This window comes from Melospiza melodia, chromosome 7, assembly GCF_035770615.1.
Source record: "Melospiza melodia melodia isolate bMelMel2 chromosome 7, bMelMel2.pri, whole genome shotgun sequence".
NCBI classification, from domain to species: Eukaryota; Metazoa; Chordata; class Aves; order Passeriformes; family Passerellidae; genus Melospiza; species Melospiza melodia.
This window is the reverse complement of record NC_086200.1, coordinates 29,485,266-29,505,988: the sequence shown is the minus strand read 5'-3', so window position 1 is coordinate 29,505,988 and position 20,723 is coordinate 29,485,266. Positions and strand designations below refer to the sequence as shown.

Below are 20,723 nucleotides of genomic sequence, written 5' to 3'. Positions count from 1 at the left end.
ACCCTTCTCAGGGTGCCCATTGCCCATCCCAGGGTCCCACTGCCTTCCAGGGTCCCATTACCCACCCCCAGAGTCCCATTGCCCATCCCGGGGGTCCCACTGCCCATCACAGGATCCCATTGCCCATCCCTGGGGGTCCCATTGACCATCTCAGGATCACCATTGCCCATCCTGGGGGTTGCCTTGCCCATCCCCAGGGGTCTCATTCCCCATTCTGGGATCCCATTGCCCATCCCGGGGGTCCCATTGCCCATGAGCAGGGACACCCCGGTGACCCCTCAGGCCTGGCAGCCCCGTGGTGCCCTGTCCCTGATAAGGGCTCCCATTCCCGATAACGACTCCCATTCCCGATAAGGGCCCCGATCCCCGGAGGGGCCCCAGCCGGCTGTGCACACTCAGCACTTTCCAGCAGGGCTATTTAAAGCCAGCCAAGAGCCCTGTGGCCCTTTCTCTCTCCCCCTCCCTCCCTCCCTGTCCAGCTGGACTTTCCTCCCGCAGCCATGAGCTCCGGAGCGGCAGCAGGGCCGATCTTTGCCGAGGGTGAGGATTGCAGGGCGGCCTGGAGGGAAGCCAAGGCCGGCTACGATGAGCCCGATGCCCACCTGGAGATCCTGGGCAAGCCGGTGATGGAGCGCTGGGAGACGCCCTACATGCACTCACTGGCCACCGTGGCTGCATCCAAGGGTAACGGGGGGCTCTGGGGTGTGCCGGGGGTGCAGCTTCCCCTAAAGCAGCTGGGGTGGGGGAAATGTTCTGCTGGGGGACCCCACTGCATGTGCCCCCCACTGCCTGTGCCCCCCCCAGGGGCAGCAAGGCTATGGTGGTACTTGTGTCCTCGTGTCAGGGATGGGGACAGGTGGAGGGGATGCGGCCACCTCCCATCCAGAATCTGCCACTTTTGGGGCTGTTTCCACTCCCAGGATCTGCCACTTTTGGGCTCTTTCCCCTCCCATGGCCCTGCCACTTTTGGGGCTGTTTACTCTCCCAGGATCTGCCACTTTTGGGGCTGTTTACTCTCCCAGAATCTCCCAGTTTTGGGGCTGTTTCCCCTCCCATGGCCCTGCCACATTTGGGGCTGTTTCTCCTCCCTGGATCTCCCAGTTTTAGGACTGTTTCCACTCCTGGGATCTGCCACTTTTGGGGCTGTTTCTCCTCCCTGGATCTCCCAGTTTTGGGGCTGTTTCCCCTCCCAGGATCTCCCACTTTTAGGACTGTTTCCACTCCCGGGATCTGCCACTTTTGGGGCTGTTTCTCCTCCCTGGATCTCCAGTTTTGGGGCTGTTTCCCCTCCCAGAATCTCCCACTTTTGGGGCTGTTTCCCTGGCAGAGGGAGGGTTGGATGTTGTTTGTTCTCACTGGGATCAACTGGGGGGATGTTGTTGGGGACAAAGGGCCACTGTGGGAGGGCAGCAGGTGACAGGGACACAGCGGTAACTGGGGGACAACAGGTGACAGGGACATGTCCCTGCTGCTCCCAACTTCTCAGTGCCACCAGCACCACGTGCTCCCAACCCGCACCCAAAGAGCTCAATCTGGGGAAAGAATGGCTCCGAATTCAGTGCTTGGGGAGGGGTTTAAGGCACAGAAAACCCCGAGCTGTGAGTGCCGGCTTCCACCTGCAGGCGGCCGCGTGCTGGAGGTGGGGTTTGGCATGGCCATCGCCGCCTCCAAGGTGCAGGAATTCGGCATCGACGAGCACTGGATCATCGAGTGCAACGAGGGCGTTTTCCGGCGCCTGGAGCAGTGGGCCAAGGCACAGCCGCACAAGGTCAGGGGCACGCTGGGCTGTGCCAGGCTTGGGGGGTGCCTGTGGCCCCCCAAGCTCACCCCTGTGCCCCCCACCCGCAGGTGGTGCCCCTGAAGGGGCTCTGGGAGGACGTGGTGCCAACGCTGCCGGACGGGCACTTCAGTGGTGAGACAGCACCAGCAGGATGGGCAGGGGATGGGCTGGGCACCCCACTGCAAATTGGGGGTGCAGCAATGCCCAGGGCATCCCAGGACATCCCTGAGCCATGGAAAGGGGGCAGCAGTTTGGCCAGGGTGCAGGTGGAGCCCAGATTCTGCATGGGGCTGGGGACGGGGCACAGCTGTGTCCCTGGGGTCCTTGGCCTGGGCTGGGTCCTTGTCCTGGGGAGCAGATCCTTGTCCTGGGGTGGATCTTTGTCTTGGGGAGCAGATCCTTGTCCTGGGGAGCAGATCCTTGTCCTGGGGAAATGGATCCTTGTCCTGGGGTGGATCTTTGTCTTGGGGAGCAGATCTTTGTCCTGGGCAGCAGATCCTTGTCCTGGGGTGGATCCTTGTCCTGGAGAAATGGATCCTTCTCCTGGGGAGCATATCTTTGTCCTGGGCTAGATCCTTGTCCTGGGGAAACGGATCCTTGTCCTGGGGAAGCAGATGCTTGTCCTGGGGAAATGGATCCTTGTCCTGGGGAGCAGATCTTTGTCTTGAGGAGCAGATCCTTGTCCTGGGGAAGCAGATGCTTGTCCTGGGCTGGATCCTTGTCCTGGGCAAATGGATCCTTGTCCTGGGGAAGCAGATGCTTGTCCTGGGCTGGGTCCTTGTCCTGGGGAAATGGATCCTTGTCCTGGGGTAGATCTTTGTTCTGGGCTGGATCCTTGTCCTGAGGAGCAGATCCTTGTCCTGGGCTGGATCCTTGTCCTGGGGAAATGGATCCTTGTCCTGGGATGGATTCCATTCCCCCTTGTCCTGGGGGCCATCACATCGCTGCCTTCCAGGGATCAGAGCCATGGGGAGGGAATTGCAATGGGAACAGAGCAATTCCAGGCCATGGAGGAGGGGGATTTTCCTGGGACTCAGGAACCCCTCAGGTCTCTCCCAGCTAACAGGCAGCCCCTGTTCCCGGGCAGGGATCCTGTACGACACCTACCCGCTGTCAGAGGACACCTGGCACACGCATCAGTTCAACTTCATCAAGGTGACACCTCGGGGCGGAGCTGGGGCCGGGGGGGGGCTGAGCGGGAGGAGCTGACCCCAATTCCCAAAAATTCCCCAATTCCCGGGGCAGGGCCACGCCTTCCGCCTGCTACGGCCAGGAGGGGTCCTCACCTACTGCAACCTCACCTCGTGGGGCGAGCTGCTCAAAACCAGCTACAGCGACATCGAGAAGATGTTTGAGGTGAGTCGCTCCCCTCGCCGAGGCTGTGCAACTCATCCGTGCTGCTGGGGAACGCCAGAGGGCAGCTCGGAGGGGTTTTCCTTGGCTGTCTCACGTGAGACACCCACCTGCCCTCCTCTCGTGCAGGAAACCCAGGTGGGGCCGCTGCTGCAGGCGGGGTTCAGGAGGGAGAACATCAGCACGAGGGTGATGGAGCTGCAGCCGCCCCCCGAGTGCCGCTACTACTCCCACCCCAGGATGATCACCCCCACTGTGCTCAAACACTGAGGGCTGGGAGCTGAGGAGGAGGAGGAGGAGAACAGCTCTGATCTCCTTAAAATCCTTCAGAGATGGGTGGAGGCTTGGGATGGACAAAAGGAGAGGAAAGCCCCAGCCCCAGGAGCTGCCTGTCCTGCAGGGATCTTGTGGGCTCTGTGGAAGATCTCACCCTGCTCTGTCCCCTCAAGACTTCAAATTCTCAATAAAGCTGGAATTTCACAGTGTGGTTCAGAGCTTTTGGCCAAATGATTCCAGGACCAGCCATTTCCTCTAAAAACTGCATCATTTTGAGAAATTACAGGGTGGCTCCCCACAAGAGTCAAATAATCCAAACCAGGGGCATTTTGAGGCATTTCAGCTTCTCCTGAAGCAACTCCCCAGGGAAGTTTCCCAACATTTTTGGCCAAAGCCCACGGCAGCAAATCCTGATCCCAACCTCCCCTCAGAGCTCAATAAATGAGGTTTCCTCTCTCCCCAGAAGGGATAAAGTCCATTAAAAGGAATGAAATACCCAAACTGCTGCTCCCCAGCGATTTATTTGTCTTTCCAAAGTGTGTTTGTCCCTCAGGCATGACCATTCCTCATCCCAGGCTCCTGGGATGCATCCAGGACAGGCTGCTTTATCCCTGCCCTGCTCAGGAGCTCTACATTCACATTTATTAATCACATTCTGATTTTAAGCATCAGTATTTGACTTGTTACAGAAACAGAATTAATTTCTGGCCCCTGTGCACACAAATATTATGGGTTTATTAAATCCTGTGTAGGAATTACCAACAAGGAGCAGGTGGTGAGTAAGGGATGAGCTCAGGGAGTGCTCAGAAATCACCTGGACATGTGTTGGGTCTCAAAACTTCCCAACAAAACTAAAAAAATAATTCTGGCAAAGCCTTTATGTCACGATATGACATCACCTTCCCTGACAGATTGTTCAGACCAACTCAGCAGTGTTACCAAACTCAGCTCCTGCTTTTTAGCCCAGTTTTTCAGCCCCTCAGACCAGAGGGGTTTATTAAAGACAGAAAAGCACCTGGACCAGGTAGAGTTTTATTGGAAGGCGTGAGAGGAGCCGGATTTGTGCGTAAATGTTAGCAGTGAGTGGGGACATAAATAAAGGCTATTTCCTGTACCAGATCTGCATCCTCTTCTCCCTCTTGATTTTCCTCTGCAACTGCAGGATCCCATAGAGCAGAGCCTCAGCTGTGGGTGGGCAACCTGAGAGAGAGAAAGGAGAGAAGGGAAGGTCACAGGGCAGGTGCCTGCACAGAGCTGGAGCCAGCAGAGGTGCCAACCCCAGGACTTATCCCAAAGCTGACTCCCCTCTGGCTTTGTGTGGAGTGCAAAGAAACTAAATTGATGTTGTTTACAAGAAGATCTTTATCAAACATAGCAATTATTTAATATCAAAGTGTATCCAAACCCCCCTCTCACCCCACTGACGGTGCCACCACCATGACAATCTCCCCATCCCTAAATCTCTGGAGCTGCTGCAACAGGAAAACCTCTCAAACTGCAACAGGAAAACTTTTCAAACTGAAACAGGAAAACCTTTCAAACTGCAACAGGAAAACCTTTCAAAGCTGCACCAGAATGCAGAGAATCCCCCTCTTCTCCCTGCCCTGCTCCCAGGTGGAGCTGCCCCTTGTACCTGGCACGTAAATGTCCACGGGCACGATGCGGTCGCAGCCCCTCACCACCGAGTAGGAGTAGTGGTAGTAGCCCCCACCGTTGGCACAGCTGCAGGACAGGGACAGGAAGGTGAGCAGGAGGCCAAGGAAGGTGGCCCTGGGCAGGTGGGCACTGCCAGGATCAGAGCCTCCACTCCACAGCTGACACTGCCCTGCCTGGGAGGGTTTCAGATGAATCCAACCCAACTGAACTGTGCCCATCTCCCTCACAAAGCACATTCCACAGCCCTCTCTCTCTGCTACAAACCCTTCTGTTTTGCCTTCTGTTTGTCCTGTTCCAGCCTGGACCGGCCACCCTCAGCCAGTGGGGACAAAAAAAAAAAAACTTGTGGGGAAAGAAAATTGTGAGAATCATGAATTATTGAGGGTGGAAAAGACCTCTGAGACCATGGAGTGCAACTGAGTTCCTCATGGCGCAGATTCCAACTGAGACCCCATGAACAGATTCCAATTCAGCTCCTCCATGGAGCAGATTCCAAATTAATCCCCTCATGGAGCAGATTCCAAATTAATCCCCTCATGGAGCAGATTCCAAATTAATCCCCTCATGGAGCAGATTCCAAATTAATCCCCTCACGGAGCAGATTCCAACCAAATCCCTCATGGAACAGATTCCAATTGAGTTCCCCCACAGAGCAGATTCCAACTGAATCCCCCCATGGAGTAGACTCCAACCAAGTTTCCCCATGGAGTAGATTTCAATTGAGTTCCCCCATGGAGCAGATTCCAGCACAGCAGAAGCATTTTAACAGCCCAAAAGCAAACTCTGGCATTCTGGATACACACAGGTTTGGCAGCTGCAAAGCCCCTGAATCCATCTCTGGGATGAGACAGAGTAAAGATCCATTCTGAATTAGGTGAAGTGTCTAAGAAAGGTGAAAAGTCTGTGAGGCCAAAGCTGAAGGAAGAACTCGCATGCAGCAAGACAGCAAGGAGACAGAGAAAGAAAAACAGAAAAGACCACAAGGTCGATTTGCCCCCGACTTAGAAATTCCTTTGATAAAGAAGAACTGGTGCTAAACGTCACACGGAATGAATATGTATGAACTTTTTGTGAAACTGTATGCATATGCATTTGGAAGGGGGATAAAAGAAGACCCGAGGCCTTCAGAGGCACGCATGCCTTGTCGTAAATAAACATACCGGGCTTTACAACTTTTATAAAGTTGTGAGGTTTCTTCTTTTCTCTGCAAAACAGGGAGGATTCACACACAGCACTCCCAGAAGGAGCCTTTCACTGCTCTACAAGGCTTTTTAAGAACTTAGAAACACAAACGAGCAAAAAAAAAAAACCCCACAGCACCGAGGACACGCCAGCACTCACCTCCCCATGGACACCACGTAGCGAGGCTCTGGCATCTGGTCATAGACCTGCAGAACAGGCACGTTTGGGGTGATGCCCACCTCCCCACCATGCCCAAGCCCCCCATGCTCCCCATACCTTGCGCAGGGCCGGGGCCATTTTGTTGGTGAGGGTCCCTGCCACGATCATGACGTCGGCCTGGCGGGGGCTGGCCCGGAACACGACCCCGAAGCGATCCATGTCGTAGCGAGGGGCGGCCATGTGCATCATCTCCACTGCACAGCACGCCAGCCCGAAGGTCATGGGCCACAGGGAGCTCTGTGGGGACAGCCAGGGCCTCAGGGACAGCCAGGGGGACACACACACAGAGGGAGAGTTTGGGGTACAGGGAGCACGGCGTTGGGGGAGTGGGTACAGGGAGAGCTGCAGGGCTGATCCTCTGACACTGCTGAGGCCACCTCAGAGCCAGCAGGGACAGCTCAGAGCCACCCAGGGACAGCTCAGAGCCCAATGGGGACAGCTCAGAGCCCAATGGGGACAGCTCAGAGCCACCAGGGACAGCTCAGAGCCAGCAGGGACAGCTCAGAGCCACCCAGGGACAGCTCAGAGCCACCAGGGACAGCTCAGAGCCCAATGGGGACAGCTCAGAGCCACCCAGGGACAGCTCAGAGCCCAATGGGGACAGCTCAGAGCCCAATGGGGACAGCTCAGAGCCAGCAGGGACAGCTCAGAGCCCAATGGGGACAGCTCAGAGCCCAATGGGGACAGCTCAGAGCCACCAGGGACAGCTCAGAGCCCAATGGGGACAGCTCAGAGCCACCCAGGGACAGCTCAGAGCCCAATGGGGACAGCTCAGAGCCACCCAGGGACAGCTCAGAGCCACCAGGGACAGCTCAGAGCCCAATGGGGACAGCTCAGAGCCACCAGGGACAGCTCAGAGCCACCCAGGGACAGCTCAGAGCCACCAGGGACAGCTCAGAGCCAGCAGGGACAGCTCAGAGCCACCCAGGGACAGCTCAGAGCCACCAGGGACAGCAGAAAGGGACAGCTCAGAGCCCAATGGGGACAGCAGAAAGGGACAGCTCAGAGCCACCCAGGGACAGCTCAGAGCCACCCAGGGACAGCAGAAAGGGACAGTTCAGAGCCCCATGGGGACAGCAGAGAGGGACAGTTCAGAGCCACCCACGGAGAGCAGAGAAGGGACAGCTCACAGCCCCATGGGGACAGTGGTGTCCCAGCTCAGGGACAGTAGAGAAGGGACAGCTCAGAGCCCCACGGGGACAGTGGTGGCCAGATAAGGACCAGCCCAGCTAAGGCACAGCACAGCACAGCACACCCAGAGCACTGTCACTTGTGTCACCCTTCCCCACAGGGCAGGGACAACTCAGAAGTGCCTTTTCCTGGTGACCAAAGGGCAGTTGCAGACCCCCCCACACCCTCAGCCCATGTCCCACACTGTCACTGGACCCCAGTGTCACCCTCTGGCCACAGAACTCGGCCAAGGCAGCTCTGAGCCTATTTTTATCCCGAGCAGGAGGTGCCTCTGGTGTCACCCTCTGTCCCTGGGTGCCAGGGAGCCTGGTGGCACAGGACTCACCCGCCGTGCCCAGTTGACCAGGTCATCGAGCTTGGCAATGACGTACTCGCCACGGCTGCTGGGGACGTAGGATTTCCTCTGGACAACAGCAGAGCTCTTCTGGACCTGGACAGAGCTGAAAGGAGCCATCACCCTCCAGTTATCTCCTTGCAGAATCAGCATTTAGCCCTCCACGGGGCTGTGACTCCCTGAGGAATGACAATGGCACCCCTCTGTTTGGAGCAGAGTGGGATCTGTGGGTTTGGTGCTGGGGCAGAGCCCCTCAGCCACACCCCAACCACAGCTGCCCCTCCCCGGGGCTCCAGAGCCGCCAGAACCCCCCGGATTTTAGCACAGGAGGCGTCACTGGGACCCCCACCCGGGAATGGTGGCACAAGCGGCTGTTCCCTGTCCCCAGGGCAGGAATTGTCACCTGTCAGCGCGATCGGCCGCCGGCGTCTGATGGAGCTGCTGGGCGAGCACGGGACTCACAGAGCCGGGCCTGCGGACAGAAAGGACCCGCACAGGGTGAGGGGTGACAGAGCCCCCGCAGGAGCCGGTGCTCCACAAACCCAGCGGGGAAGGAGCCCCCCAGTGACCCCCAAACTCGGGGAGCCGTTCAGCCGCGGCTCCGGGGTCCCCCCGGTGCCCCATCACCGCCAGCCCCGGGGCCAGCGCTGTCCCCGCCAGGCCCTCCCAGCCCCCGGGGTCCCACCGCCCCGGTGCCCCCAGCCCCGGGCTCACCGCCAGCCCAGCACTCCGTGCGCGGGGAGCCGCAGACCTGCAAGGAAGAACGGGAGAGCTCAGCCCGGCTGTGGGCCACGGCAGGGCCTGGTGTCCCCTCAGGATTCCCTCCCTGCCACTCCCTCAGCGAAGAGCCGGGCTTGTCTCAGTGCACACACCGCTCCCGGTCCCCCATCCCCATGCCCGTCCCCATCCCTGTTCTCGTCCCCATGCCCGTTCCCGGTCCCGGCCCCGCTCACGGCCCAGCGCCGCCATCTCTCCGCAGCCCTTCAGGCAACCTCTGCGCGCGGTGCACCCGCTACAGGGCCCGGCGCGAAACCGCCTCAGCGCTCCGGCGGGAAACGCGTGCCGGGACAGGAGTTCCGCAGGCACCCTCCGCCTCCGCCGCGGCCCACGGTAAAACGATCCCAAAACGACCCCAAAGCGACCCCAAAACGATCCCGGCGGGCGGGGCCGTGCCGGAGCCGCCGCATGACTCGGCAGGAAGGGCCGATCCTGGAGCTGCGGAGCCGTGGTCGCGCAGGAAAATAAAGAGCGGCCGTCCCTGGGTGGGCTCGAACCACCAACCTTTCGGTTAACAGCCGAACGCGCTAACCGATTGCGCCACAGAGACCGCGCTGCGGGCAGCTTCCCCCTGGCAGCGTCTCCCGGCTGTCCCTTGTCCCACATCCCGCGCTCGTCTCCTGTCTGTCCGGTGTCCGGTGCCCATGTCCCACATCCCGCCTGCCCCGTGTCCCCCGTCCCGCCCCTCTGTCCCCTCGTGTCCCCCCGCCCAGCGCGGCGCCACCGGCGGTGACGGGTGGGGGGGCGGAGCGCCCCCAAGCAGCCGAAATAGCTCAGTTGGGAGAGCGTTAGACTGAAGATCTAAAGGTCCCTGGTTCGATCCCGGGTTTCGGCAGAAGTTTCTTTTTCCTCCGAGGATCTGGGTTGCAAATGCGCTGTTTTCACCCCAAAACACCCCCGAGGCTTCGGAGCTCGTTATCCCCTCCCCAGACTCTGGACTTGATTGTTTTAATATCCTGGGAAACACACACACAACAGGGAGAGGCAAAGGACTGTGGGCTGTAACACTGGATTAATGATAAATATTTTTAAATAAATATGAATTAATAATAAATATGAGTTGATTATCTTACATTGAGGAGGCAGCTGAGGGAACATGGATTAATTAACACTGGACAATTACAAGCAGAGGTAGTGTGTGTCAGCCTATTTTAAATAAAACACAAAACCAAAACCCAGCGAGTTCATTTCCCAGTGATTAATAATGTGAGACTGAAACGGTTTTTATGCATCAGATAAAGCTGTAAGATCCCATATTCACCCGCTGTAACACTGGGGTGGAAGCACCACCCAGCACAGATTAAAATAATCAAACAAAAGCAGCAAATGTTGATGAATCACTTCATCCCACTTTATTGATCCACATGATTGATACATGGTGAGGCTGAGCCTGGTGCCCAGTCCCAGCGAGTGACCGGTGGGGCAGCACTGCAAGGGGGTGGCACAAGCTCAGGATGATCCCTGGCAGTGCCCAAGGCTAGGCTGGAGCACCCAGGGGGACAGTGGGAGGTGTCCCTGCCCATGGCTGCCCTTCAAGGTCCGTTCCACCCCAAACCATTCCAGGATTCCACAGCTGCAGGGAAGGTGAGGTCTGGAACACGATCCTTGCAGAACTCGAGGAGTTTTGATGGAAAAGGGATCACAGGGTTCATGGAAAGGAGGGGGAAGTTGAACCCCCCCAATTCCAAATGACCCCACAGCACTGGGATGAGGGGCAGGCAGTCCCTCCCCTTTCCATCTCCAAAGGGAAAGTGCCACTCACAGCTCTGAGTTAACTCCATCATTAATTTTTTATCTTAACCCACAAAATTCATTATCCCTCCTCACAGGCTTTAATAAAACCCTCACACTTCCTGGCCTGTCCCTATAATTGAGGTACTTGAGATAATGGGAATAAGGATTCCATGGAAAAACTCATTAGAGAGCACAGAGCAATTAAAAGTGTAATTAAAATATATTCAGATAATTACTACAGCCAGGATAGACATCTGGATCCCAATTTCAACTTCTTCATTTCAAATCATCTTGGGTTTTACTGGACAAGCAAGGAGATCATATTTCATTATCACAGAAAAACCCTAATCAGGGGGTTTTATGTATCATTTATCATAATTCATCATTAATTAGTTCTTGGTGACACTGCTTCCATGTGCCACAGCTCCAACAACAGGGAGCAGGGACCTGGGCGGGATTAAATTGGGAATTTAGATGAGAAAAAGACAATTAAAAGCCTCCCAAAATTCACAGCCTCACAAGAGGCAATAAACTGGTTCAGTGAGAGGAAAAGGGAATGTTTTTGTTTGAGCAAACCTGGATTCCTTCCCCATGGAATTTTACTTGTGAGGACAAAACAAGAACCCAAGTGTTTGTGATCCAGCTCTGGGCACCAATCTGATTTCCCTGCCAGGAGCCCCCTGGATTTATCAGGAGCAGGGAGGCCACAAAACAGGACAAGGTCCATTCCCAAGTTGGGTGTTTGGCTGAAAGAACCCACGTGGAAGCTGGTGGAGCAGCAGAAGCTCTGCACAGCCCTGGGGGTCTCTGGCAGCCCCCCAGGAGGGCACTGATGGATGAGGATCCACTGGATCCTGAACACAGCGAGGCCATGAAGCAGCAAGAGCTGGGAGCAGAGGATTTGGGAATATTACACACAGACTTTACAAAGAATGCCACATTTTATACAAATCACCAATGGTTTACACCTGGTGGCCCCCAGGACAGCCCTGGCCACTCCTCAGCTCTCCGCAGGCTCTGGCTCAGTCTTGAGCTTTTTGCTTCCCAGGACTTGTTCATCAAACAATTCTCTCTCTCTGGAAAGAAAAACAGAAAAGGTTTTAAGTTAAAATAGGATATTATTGTCCAGATTACATCACCTGGACAAATTAAATTTGCAGGGTTGGAGTAGCTCAGCTGGGACATTTTCCACATTTTGTCCCTCAAAGGAGGAGGACACTGAGCTCTCCTGCCCTCACCTGAAACCTTTTCTGTATCCAACAAGAAAGGAGTAAAAACCCTTGGAAAATCCTGAAACCCTTTCTGTATCCAACAAGAAAGGAGTAAAAACCCTTGGAAAATCCTGAAACCTTCTCTGTATCCAACAATGAAGGAGTAAAATCCTTGGAAAATCCTGAAACCTTTTCTGTATCCAACAATGAAGGAGTAAAAACCCTTGGAAAATCCTGAAACCTTCTCTGTATCCAACAAGAAAGGAGTAAAAACCCTTGGAAAATCCTGAAAACAAATCTACCTTTTGCTCACAGGTGGTCCTTTAATGTATTTCTCTTCTGCCTTCTCATAATCAATGTCATCCACAGCAGCAATGGCACAGATGATGGCCTAGAAAAATATTGAATAATTTATAATAATAATCAATAAGCAAAATTAAACCACAGCCAGGGATTTGAAACTGCCTCAGCTGAGCACGTTTTGAGAAAAGGGCTCCTCAATAACTTAGAAAACTTGGATGAAACCTCTCATTGAATGCCTGAAATTCTTAAATAAAAAATATAAAATTGTTCTGTATCATCCCCTGGGGGGTATTTTTATCCCCAGATGAAAATATTCTTCACAGTAATTTTGTTTCTACACGAGTTAATGTTCTCCTGGGAAAATTCCTGGGAAGAAAACAAAGTATCCACAACAACTGTGAAACAGGCAACACACCACCCCCCGCCTCAACACACACAAAGGAACAAGAAAACCCTGAGAAATTGCCAAAATAAATAAAAAAACCAAAAAAAAAAAGCTTTGAGGCATTTCAGAGGTAATTAAAATATATCAGAAAACTATCAGTTTGCTTTTAAAAACAACAATCTACCTGAAGCTTCTCTTTTCTGTGCTTAAAAATCAGCATTTGAGTGAGTCAGGCTATAGGCAGGGGTGAATATTCCTGCCTGGCGCAGCTTTGGGAACTCTCCCCACATCATTCCATAGGAACCACACCACAACAAAGGAATAATTAATGGGAATTAGTGTCATTTATCACTCCCCAGTTCATTTCTCCTCCTGTTTCATGCTCCCTCACCTCAGGTAAAAGCACATCTGAGATGAATCTGATGCCATCCCCCAGGATCTGGTGCAGGTTCTTGGTGTCCATCTCCCTGTAGACCTCCTTCAGGTACCCAACCACCAGGTCCAGCTGCTCCTCATCCTCCAGGTAAGTCTCCACACAGGTAATGTAGCGGCTGGAATTCAGGAATTTCTTCAGCCAGCGCGATTGTTTGCCACTTTTCAAGATCCCCAGGAGATGCTCTTCAGCCCCTTTGCTCTTCACTATGAACTCCACCAGCTTCTTGTTCTCCCTGTCCCTGGCAGCTCTGGTCCTGTCAGGGAGGAGTTTCCTGGGGGGTTTCTGTGGGGAGGTGTCTGAGGAAGACTCTCCAGCCCCTTCCTCCCCTGTGTTTGGGAATGCCATCTGCACCACACTCTGGTAGCCCTCTTTCCTCACTGGGTAGCCTGAAAGAGGAAACCATAAGAATTTATATTTAAATGAGTTTTCAAAATTACAAAGGGTTTTCATAGCCATATCAATAGAAAATAAGGAATTTTATTGCTGAGAGGAGTTTTTTTTTTTCCCAAAGGAATGGATTCACTTACTGATATCAGCAGCAAAATACTCCAGGAAGGACCCAGTGAAAGAACGACAGCCTAAAAACCCAAAACAGGGGCAGAGATCAGTTCCACTCACCCAGAAATCAAAACCTGGGGTTCCCTTTTCCTCTCAGGATGAGATCCCAGAGAAGCTGGGAGTGCCCAAATCCAGGCTGGACAGGGCTTGGAGCACCCTGGGATGGTGGAAGGTGTCCCTGCCATGGCAGGAGGAGACTGGATGGGGTTGAAGGTTCTTCCCACCCAAACCATGCTGGATTTGGTGATTCCATGGCCAGGGCCCCTCCTCACCCACTCGGATCCGATAGTCCTGGATCAGCTGGAGGCACCACTCGATCTCCCTGCAGTAATTCTCCTTGGCTCGTTCCTGCAAAGCAAGGAGGAGTTTCTGTCCCAAATCCAGCAGCTCCCCAAGAGTTTCAGCCCAGGATGCCATGGACCAAAATCCCTATGAATGGCTCTGAAATAGCAATGTGTTTTAAGCAAAAACCAAACCTTCCTCTCCAACCTTTCTGTCTCAATTTAGCACTCTTGGCATTGTTCAAATGATGTGCATTATCTTTTTTAAGACAATGCTGTGCAACTATTCCATGTGCTGGTGAGATCAGCTCTCCTCCCTGTTCCCTGTCACCACAAGGGCTCACAACCAGGGTGCTCCTGGATGTGAGAACAGAGGGAAGCCACGAGATCCAACAGTTAGGAGACAGGAAAGGATGGCACACTGTGATTTTTCACTGGGTCATTATTGCCATCAGCCATTATTACCCTTGGAAGATATGCTGCTCCTCTAGGGTGTGCTCAGGGAGCTTGGGAGCAGCTGGCTGGCTGTGGGCACTCACACAGAATCACAGAATAATCAAGTTGGAAGAGACCTCTAAGAAATAGTCCATGACAATTTTTTCCTTGCATTAAAGCAACTCCTGGCAGAGTTGTCACAGGGATGAGAGTGGCTTTGAGGGGGTTAAACTCCACATTCCCCCCTGGCCATTTATATCCTGAATTTCTCACTGTATTTGCCCAAACCCTGCAGTTCCACATCTCTGGGATACTCACAATGAGCTCCTGCTTCTCCTCACAGTCAAAGTGCTTCAGGCTCTTCAGAGACACTGAGAAACTTTTAAAGAAACAAAGTCAGAGGTGCAGCTCAACTGCCCCACTTCCCTATTTATTTACTGCAGTTCTGCTTCTCCCTGAAAATCCCATTTCCCAAGGAATTCAGGAGCACAAATTTTAATGGTTTTTGCTTCCAGAGCAAGTTTAAAGTATGGAATCTTCTAACAAATGAGAAGTACCTGGTTTAGAGAAAAGTTAAAGGCAGCTCAGTGTTTCCAGAAAGTTTTTGGAAAGTTTTTCTGCATTCCAGGGATTATTTTTTTGTTTTGTTTTCAACTCCTCAGCTCTTCCCAGGGACAGGGAGCTGCCTCAACCTGCAGCATGACAAAGCACCTCCAACCCTCACCTGGTCCAGCCCCTCCCTCCCAGACCAACCTGGAGAGGTCTGTCCTCACCCTGCACCGGGAATATCAGACTGGAAATAAACATTTACCCTTTTTTCTTCTCGTTTGTGGTGCCATCTATGAAGAGCACACAGGCCCTCCGGTGCTTCCTCTTCACTGCTTTCACCTGGAGAGAGGATAAAGGCTCAAAAATCCTGATCTTGACAAAGCAGGGATATTTTTCTGTGGATATCACCCACTACAACCCACACTTAAAATTTCTCCTGTTGCTGTAACTTTCCTTTATTACACAAATATGAAAAACTCAAGAGGAAGCAGCAATCAGTTCCTCAAAGGGAACATTTTTAGTACACAAAGGTTCTCCCCTTTTTTTTGCAAATTGGGAACAAAGTTCTGCTCCATGACAAAGGAACTGGGATAATCCTGTGCTCTGCACCAACAGCTGTGAAGTGACCACATTTTGAGTGCTTTTAGCACAAATTTACTTCTAGCAATTTTGAAATGCTTCTACTGGAAGGTTTTGAACATTGTCAGGAAGGGCAAAAGTCACTCCAGAGCTGGGAGCTGCTCCTTATCAGCAAGATATGAGGAAGCAGGAGCTGCTCTTACCACGGCTGGCCAGTAGGGATAGCGCCGCAGCTTGCACCACACCAACATCCCTTCCTCGAAGAATTTGGGTTCTGGGGTGAAAAAAAGGGGAATTTTTCCTTAAAAACAATAAAACAAAACAAGTGCTGCCCCTCTCTTCTTCCACTCCAAGAGTTTCTCTTCAGTGCTTTTACAGTGACCCCAAAATGCAGCACAGAGTCCTGAAATGAAACCCAGCAACTTCAATGCCAGGCCCTTGTCCAGTTTCAAGGATTTTTTCATTTAATTCTGCAGCAAAATGCTCAGGAAATGCATTTTATCCCAAGCCTGGACACAGCTGGATCCCCTCCTGGAATCCCCAGGGATTTCAGGCAAACTGAAGCTCCCCCAGCAGGAAGAGCCTCAGCCCTGTGCTGATGTCTCACCTCGATGGGACAGAACACTGGGGAAATTTTCCTCCTCTTCATCGGCCAGAGGTGAGAGTGGAGGGAGGCTCTCCGAGGAAACTCTCCTGGAAGACATCCCAGAGGCTTCCAGCCCTGCCAACAGCACCAGGATCCAGGGATTAGGACAGGATCGGCTTCAGAGCAGGTGAGACACACCTGAGTGTGACCCAGAGGGGACCTGACACACCTGCACACTTTAATTAGGGAATCTTAATTCCCTGATCATGTGGATAAAAGGGGGAAAAAAATGGGGCTGGTCTCAGGACCTCATTCAGAAATACTTAATCTCAATTTATCAGAGAGCAGTAAGGGAAAACAAGTGTGAGCTAAAAAACCACCCCAGTTTTCCATGGAAAACTCAACCACCACCCAAGGCCTCCCCAGCTCTGAATGGTTTCCATTTCTGCTCCCCAGGAATGGAAACCAAAAGGAATTAAATCAGCAATTCAAGAGCCACTCCCCAAAAGCAAAGCAACACTCCAAGGTGCCACATGGGATGAAGGTTTCCCTTCCCCAAGGGATTTGCCCACCTTCATCTTCCTCAGAGTCAGGGGCTTTATTCCCAGGCAGGTGTGAGGGATCCTGGTTTTCCTGCTCCTGGGGCTGAGGGAAGGCACCAGAAGGTCCAGGTGAGGATCCAGGGTGGTTCCTGCATTTCCTGTCTGCCCCATCCGGGTGTTTGCCACCCTCTGCCTCTCTCCTCCCATCCAGCTGCTTTGCCAGGCTCTCACTCTCACTGCTGATGCTTTTCTCCAACTCATCCGAGGCAGTTTCACTGCAGGAATCCAGGAATGCTCTCCCAGGCCGAGCTCCTTTCTTTCTGGAAGGTTCCACAGTGCCAGATCTAGAGGGGACAGAGGGAGACCCCTCCTCAGGAGCCACCTGTGCTTGATCCTGGGGGGAATCATCCCTCCATCTTCTTTTCCTTCCTTGCTGATTTTTTCCAACCTCTGCCTTACAGGAGACTCCATTGCCCATTTTGGGCTGCATTTTTCTCTGTCTGGGTGACGATTTTGGTTCTGCTTTTTTGCAGTTGTGACCATCAGGGGCTGGTGCCACACTCGAGTCCCTGGCACCACACCTGGCAGGGCTTGTGCCACCTCCAGGTGCTTTCCCACTCCTCCCTGGAGCCACAGAACCTCCCTGGCTGCGTGCTTTGGGATCATCCTTCATCCCAGAGTTATTTTGAGCTTTCCTTTTCCTCCTGGCAGCCTCAGGTTCTGATTTTTTCGAGCCAGAGCGCAGCGAGAGGCTGTGGGAGGGGTTGGGTGGGGCAGATTTCTCCCGGGAAAATTCAGGATTTGGTCCTTCTGCAGGTGGCATTTGAGTGCTGGAGTCAGTCTCATGGAGAATATCCAGGGCAATTTTAAGGGAACAGCGATATTGCAGCTCCTCCACGGCCTCACTCATGGTTTTCTTTTGCTCTGATGAGGAAAAATATTCAAGAAATGAAATTATCATCGTTATTCCACCATAAATGTTACTCCTAGTATTTGTTTTAAGGTGATTTTTTTACTACTGAAACCATCCACAGTTCCCAAGGCAAAGGATGGAGACACACAAAGACCAAGCTGGAAGTGCCTCATTTTGAGGGAAACTCACATTTCTTCACCATCCCTCCAACAAATCACCCCAGGGAAGAGGAAAATGATGAATTTTTAACTTATTTTCCAACTTTATGGAAAAAGGAAAAGAAAATAAGTGAAATATACAAGTTTCATTCCCCCAGGCTGAGTTTTTAGAGGTATTTTACACCCAAAAAAGACACAAAGCAGCACATTTGGGGCTGAGTTTTTAGAGGTATTTTACACCCAAAAAAGACACAAAGCAGCACATTTGGGGCTGAGTTTTTAGAGGTATTTTTCACCCAAAAAAGACACAAAGTAGCACATTTGGGCCCCTCCTTCCTCACCCAGGGTGGAGGCGATGGCCTTGATCCTCTCCTCTGTCAGGGGAACCACGTTTGCAGAGCTCACACTGACCCTGGAACACAAAAAAGATAAAAGGATCCCTTTCTTCCCCTTATGTTTTTAACCTCCAAGAATGCAAAGGTGTGATAGGAACAAGGATACCCAACTGCTTCTCCAAGCCAAGGATTTCAGCTTTAAATCCCATCCTTTTTGTGGTGGCAACAGGACTGCTCCCAGCAACTCCAGGTTTGCACAAAACCTGCAATAAAAGTGAGAAATCTCCCTTGAAAATCCTGACCAACAGCAAAACGTTTATCCAAGAGCAGCTTGACAGTGCCTGGGAGCAGCCTTAGGATCGTGGAATGATAAAATCCCAGCGTGGATTGGGTGGGAAGGGACCTTAAATCCCATTTCATCCCTCACTGTCCCAGGCTGCTCTGGAAATCCATCCCAGGGTGGAATTTTTTCCCCAATGCCCCATCCAACCCTGCCCTCTGGCAATGAGAAGTTATCCCCCATGGCTCCAGGCCCTCTCCATTTTTCTTCCTGGCATCTCCACAGCTAAGAAAGCTCAGACACGTTTGCTGAGACCTCTCCCTTCCTTCCTGCTGTGCTCCAAGCAACCTCCACAAACATTTCCTCGTTCCTCCTCACCTTGGCTGGCCACAGACGCCTCTTCCACTTGCAGAAAATGAACTCTTGGTCAGTCATGGCTGAGCTTCACGTGGAAAAGGGCAATGCCAAGGTGTTCTGAGGGAAAAAAAAAAGGGAATAAAGGAGTCACCCACCTTTTTCCATTGTAGTCTTTGTTTTTTAAAGGAAATACAGGATTTAATCAAACATATTACTACAGTTATTATTGTTACCAGTGAAGGGATCACTGCACTTATATCACCCTACAGCTTCTCCAATATTATATCTTAAATTCCATTTTTCTGTAGAAGCTGTGGCTGCCTCATCCCTGGAAATATCCAAGGCCAGGTTGGACAAGTTTTGGAGCAACCAGGGACAGTGGAAGGGATGGGACTGGATGAGCTTTAGGTCCTTCCAACCCAAACGATCCCAGGATTCAAGAATTCCATAATTCCAGGAGCACAAGCGGCTCTCACTTTGTGAGGAAAACACTATCAGCAATTACACAATGCAGCCATGGGCCTGCCCAATCCACAGCTTCCTGCGACCAAACCCTAAACACAGGGAACTACACCCTCAAAATAACGCTCTGGATATTTTACACGTCGTTTGATGCCAATTTTTACAGACGATCTGCAACAGAAACCCGCGCAGAGCAACCTCAGACCCCTCAGGGCTTCCCCAAGGGCTTTAAAAAACCACATACTGAAGATTTCCCTGTACTTACAAGCTCCAGGTGCTGGGATGGCCGCGGCTCCGGGATCGCGGCCCTGCGGAGGGAGAGAAGGAGGGAGGGAAGGACAGAGGGACGAGGGGCCGTTAGCGGAGCTCGGAACGGCGGGGCCGGTGCGGGACCGGTGCGGGGCCCCCGTGAGGCGGCGCGGGCACAGCGGGAACCGCCCGGCCCCAAAAACCCGCGTGAGGGGAGGGACGGGACCGCACGAACCCCCCCGGTACCGTGAGGGGAGGGACGGGACCGCACAAACCCCTCCCACACCGAGAGGGGAGGGACGGGACTGCACAAACACCCCCGGTACCGTGAGGGGAGGGACGGGACCGCACAAACACCCCCGGTACCGTGAGGGGAGGGACGGCACCGCACGAACCCTCCCGGTACCGTGAGGGGAGGGACGGCACCGCACGAACCCTCCCGGTACCGTGAGGGGAGGGACGGGACTGCACAAACGCTGGCGGCACCGTGAGGGGAGGGAAGAGAACCTTCCCCAAACCGCCCTCGCTGAGGGGAGAGACCCCCAGAGTCCCGCACTCGGTGAGGGACAGGACAGGGCCCCCAAAGCCGAATCGGTGAGGGGAGGGACGGGACGGGACCCCCCGTACAGAGCTCCCTCCATTAGGGACGGGACCCCAAACCCCCCTCCGGGAGGGATGGAACGGTCCAAGCGCTCTGTGAGGGGAGTGACGGGACCACCCCAAAATGCCTCGGGGAGGGGAGGGACGGGACCCCCTCAAAAATGCCTCGGGGAGGGACAGGACCCCCCAAAAACGCCTCGGGGAGGGGAAGAACGGCACCCCCATGAGGTGAGGGGGAGCACGGGACCCCTCAACACCCTCCCTTCACAGGGGTCACCCCACAACCTTCCCTGCTGAGGACAACAACGGGACCCCAAAACGCCTCGGGGAAGGGAGGGACAGGGCTCCCCGCTTCGCCCGGTCAGAGGACGGGCGAGACTCCCAAACACAAGCCCGGTGCCGGTGATGGCCCCCAGACCGGCGTCTCACCCCCAGATCCCGCTTTAAGGCCCGGGGGGCTTGGGAGTTGGGGGGGGCTCAGTTACCGTGCGCGCTCCCGACAACGCCGCCCTCCACAGGAGGGTCTGCGCACGCGCCGCGCGCGCCGCCCGGCACCGCCCCCCCGGACCAATCAGCGAGCGCCGCTTGGCGCCCCGCCCTCCTCGCCGAGGCCAAAACACGAGGTTCATCCAATCAGAGTGCGCGCTGCTGCCTTAGCCACGCCTACCCATCTTCTATTGGCCAGTTGGGCGGAAGCCGCTCCTAATCTGGGGAGGGCGGCATGGCAACGGGGAGAGTGACGTCATATGCAGAAACTGTGACGTCATATGATGGTTTGGGCTGGAGCTGCGAGCCCGGCCATTGGCAGGGACAGTGTTGTGAAAAATGCGCATTTTATATTGGCTTTTAGCAAATATTAAAGTGAATATTATACGTGTTATGTTAGGGTTATGCTGTATTAATTTATGTATTAAATTATGCTGTATTAATTACTTAAGTAGTGTGTTAAATATAGTTTTAGGTTATAACATAATGTTAAAATAGAAACTATGTATGTGGGAT

The 20,723-nt window shown here is 53.4% G+C and overlaps 3 protein-coding genes and 2 non-coding genes across 5 annotated transcripts; 2 read left to right on the top strand and 3 right to left on the bottom strand.

Moving 5' to 3' along the window:
• The first annotated feature begins 450 nt into the window (after positions 1-450).
• GAMT (guanidinoacetate N-methyltransferase) lies at positions 451-3,613 on the top strand. Its single transcript, XM_063161055.1, has 6 exons — positions 451-684; positions 1,623-1,768; positions 1,849-1,912; positions 2,868-2,935; positions 3,026-3,136; positions 3,263-3,613. Exons 1-6 carry the CDS (start codon positions 501-503, stop codon positions 3,401-3,403), a joined length of 714 nt encoding a protein of 237 aa, XP_063017125.1. The 5' UTR covers positions 451-500; the 3' UTR covers positions 3,404-3,613.
• Positions 3,614-4,427: 814 nt separating this feature from the next.
• Positions 4,428-8,996, bottom strand: NDUFS7 (NADH:ubiquinone oxidoreductase core subunit S7). The gene is made up of 8 exons (XM_063161056.1): positions 8,945-8,996; positions 8,706-8,742; positions 8,395-8,463; positions 7,983-8,097; positions 6,524-6,703; positions 6,407-6,453; positions 5,043-5,131; positions 4,428-4,609 (listed from the first exon to the last, which is right to left on the bottom strand). The coding sequence occupies exons 1-8, from the start codon at positions 8,958-8,960 to the stop codon at positions 4,512-4,514; spliced, it is 651 nt and encodes a 216-aa protein (XP_063017126.1). The 5' UTR covers positions 8,961-8,996; the 3' UTR covers positions 4,428-4,511.
• Positions 8,997-9,244: 248 nt separating this feature from the next.
• Positions 9,245-9,318, bottom strand: TRNAN-GUU (transfer RNA asparagine (anticodon GUU)). Its single transcript has one exon. It is a non-coding gene; the product is annotated as a tRNA-Asn (tRNA).
• Positions 9,319-9,530: 212 nt separating this feature from the next.
• TRNAF-GAA (transfer RNA phenylalanine (anticodon GAA)) lies at positions 9,531-9,603 on the top strand. Its single transcript has one exon. It is a non-coding gene; the product is annotated as a tRNA-Phe (tRNA).
• A 492-nt stretch (positions 9,604-10,095) lies between these two features.
• On the bottom strand, positions 10,096-20,255 carry PWWP3A (PWWP domain containing 3A, DNA repair factor). The gene is made up of 15 exons (XM_063161050.1): positions 20,207-20,255; positions 19,138-19,180; positions 18,432-18,527; positions 17,945-18,036; positions 17,780-17,850; positions 16,398-17,291; positions 15,847-15,960; positions 15,443-15,513; positions 14,923-14,999; positions 14,430-14,490; positions 13,668-13,743; positions 13,365-13,415; positions 12,793-13,223; positions 12,016-12,104; positions 10,096-11,578 (listed from the first exon to the last, which is right to left on the bottom strand). The coding sequence occupies exons 3-15, from the start codon at positions 18,486-18,488 to the stop codon at positions 11,503-11,505; spliced, it is 2,160 nt and encodes a 719-aa protein (XP_063017120.1). The 5' UTR covers positions 18,489-18,527; positions 19,138-19,180; positions 20,207-20,255; the 3' UTR covers positions 10,096-11,502.
• Positions 20,256-20,723: the final 468 nt, after the last annotated feature.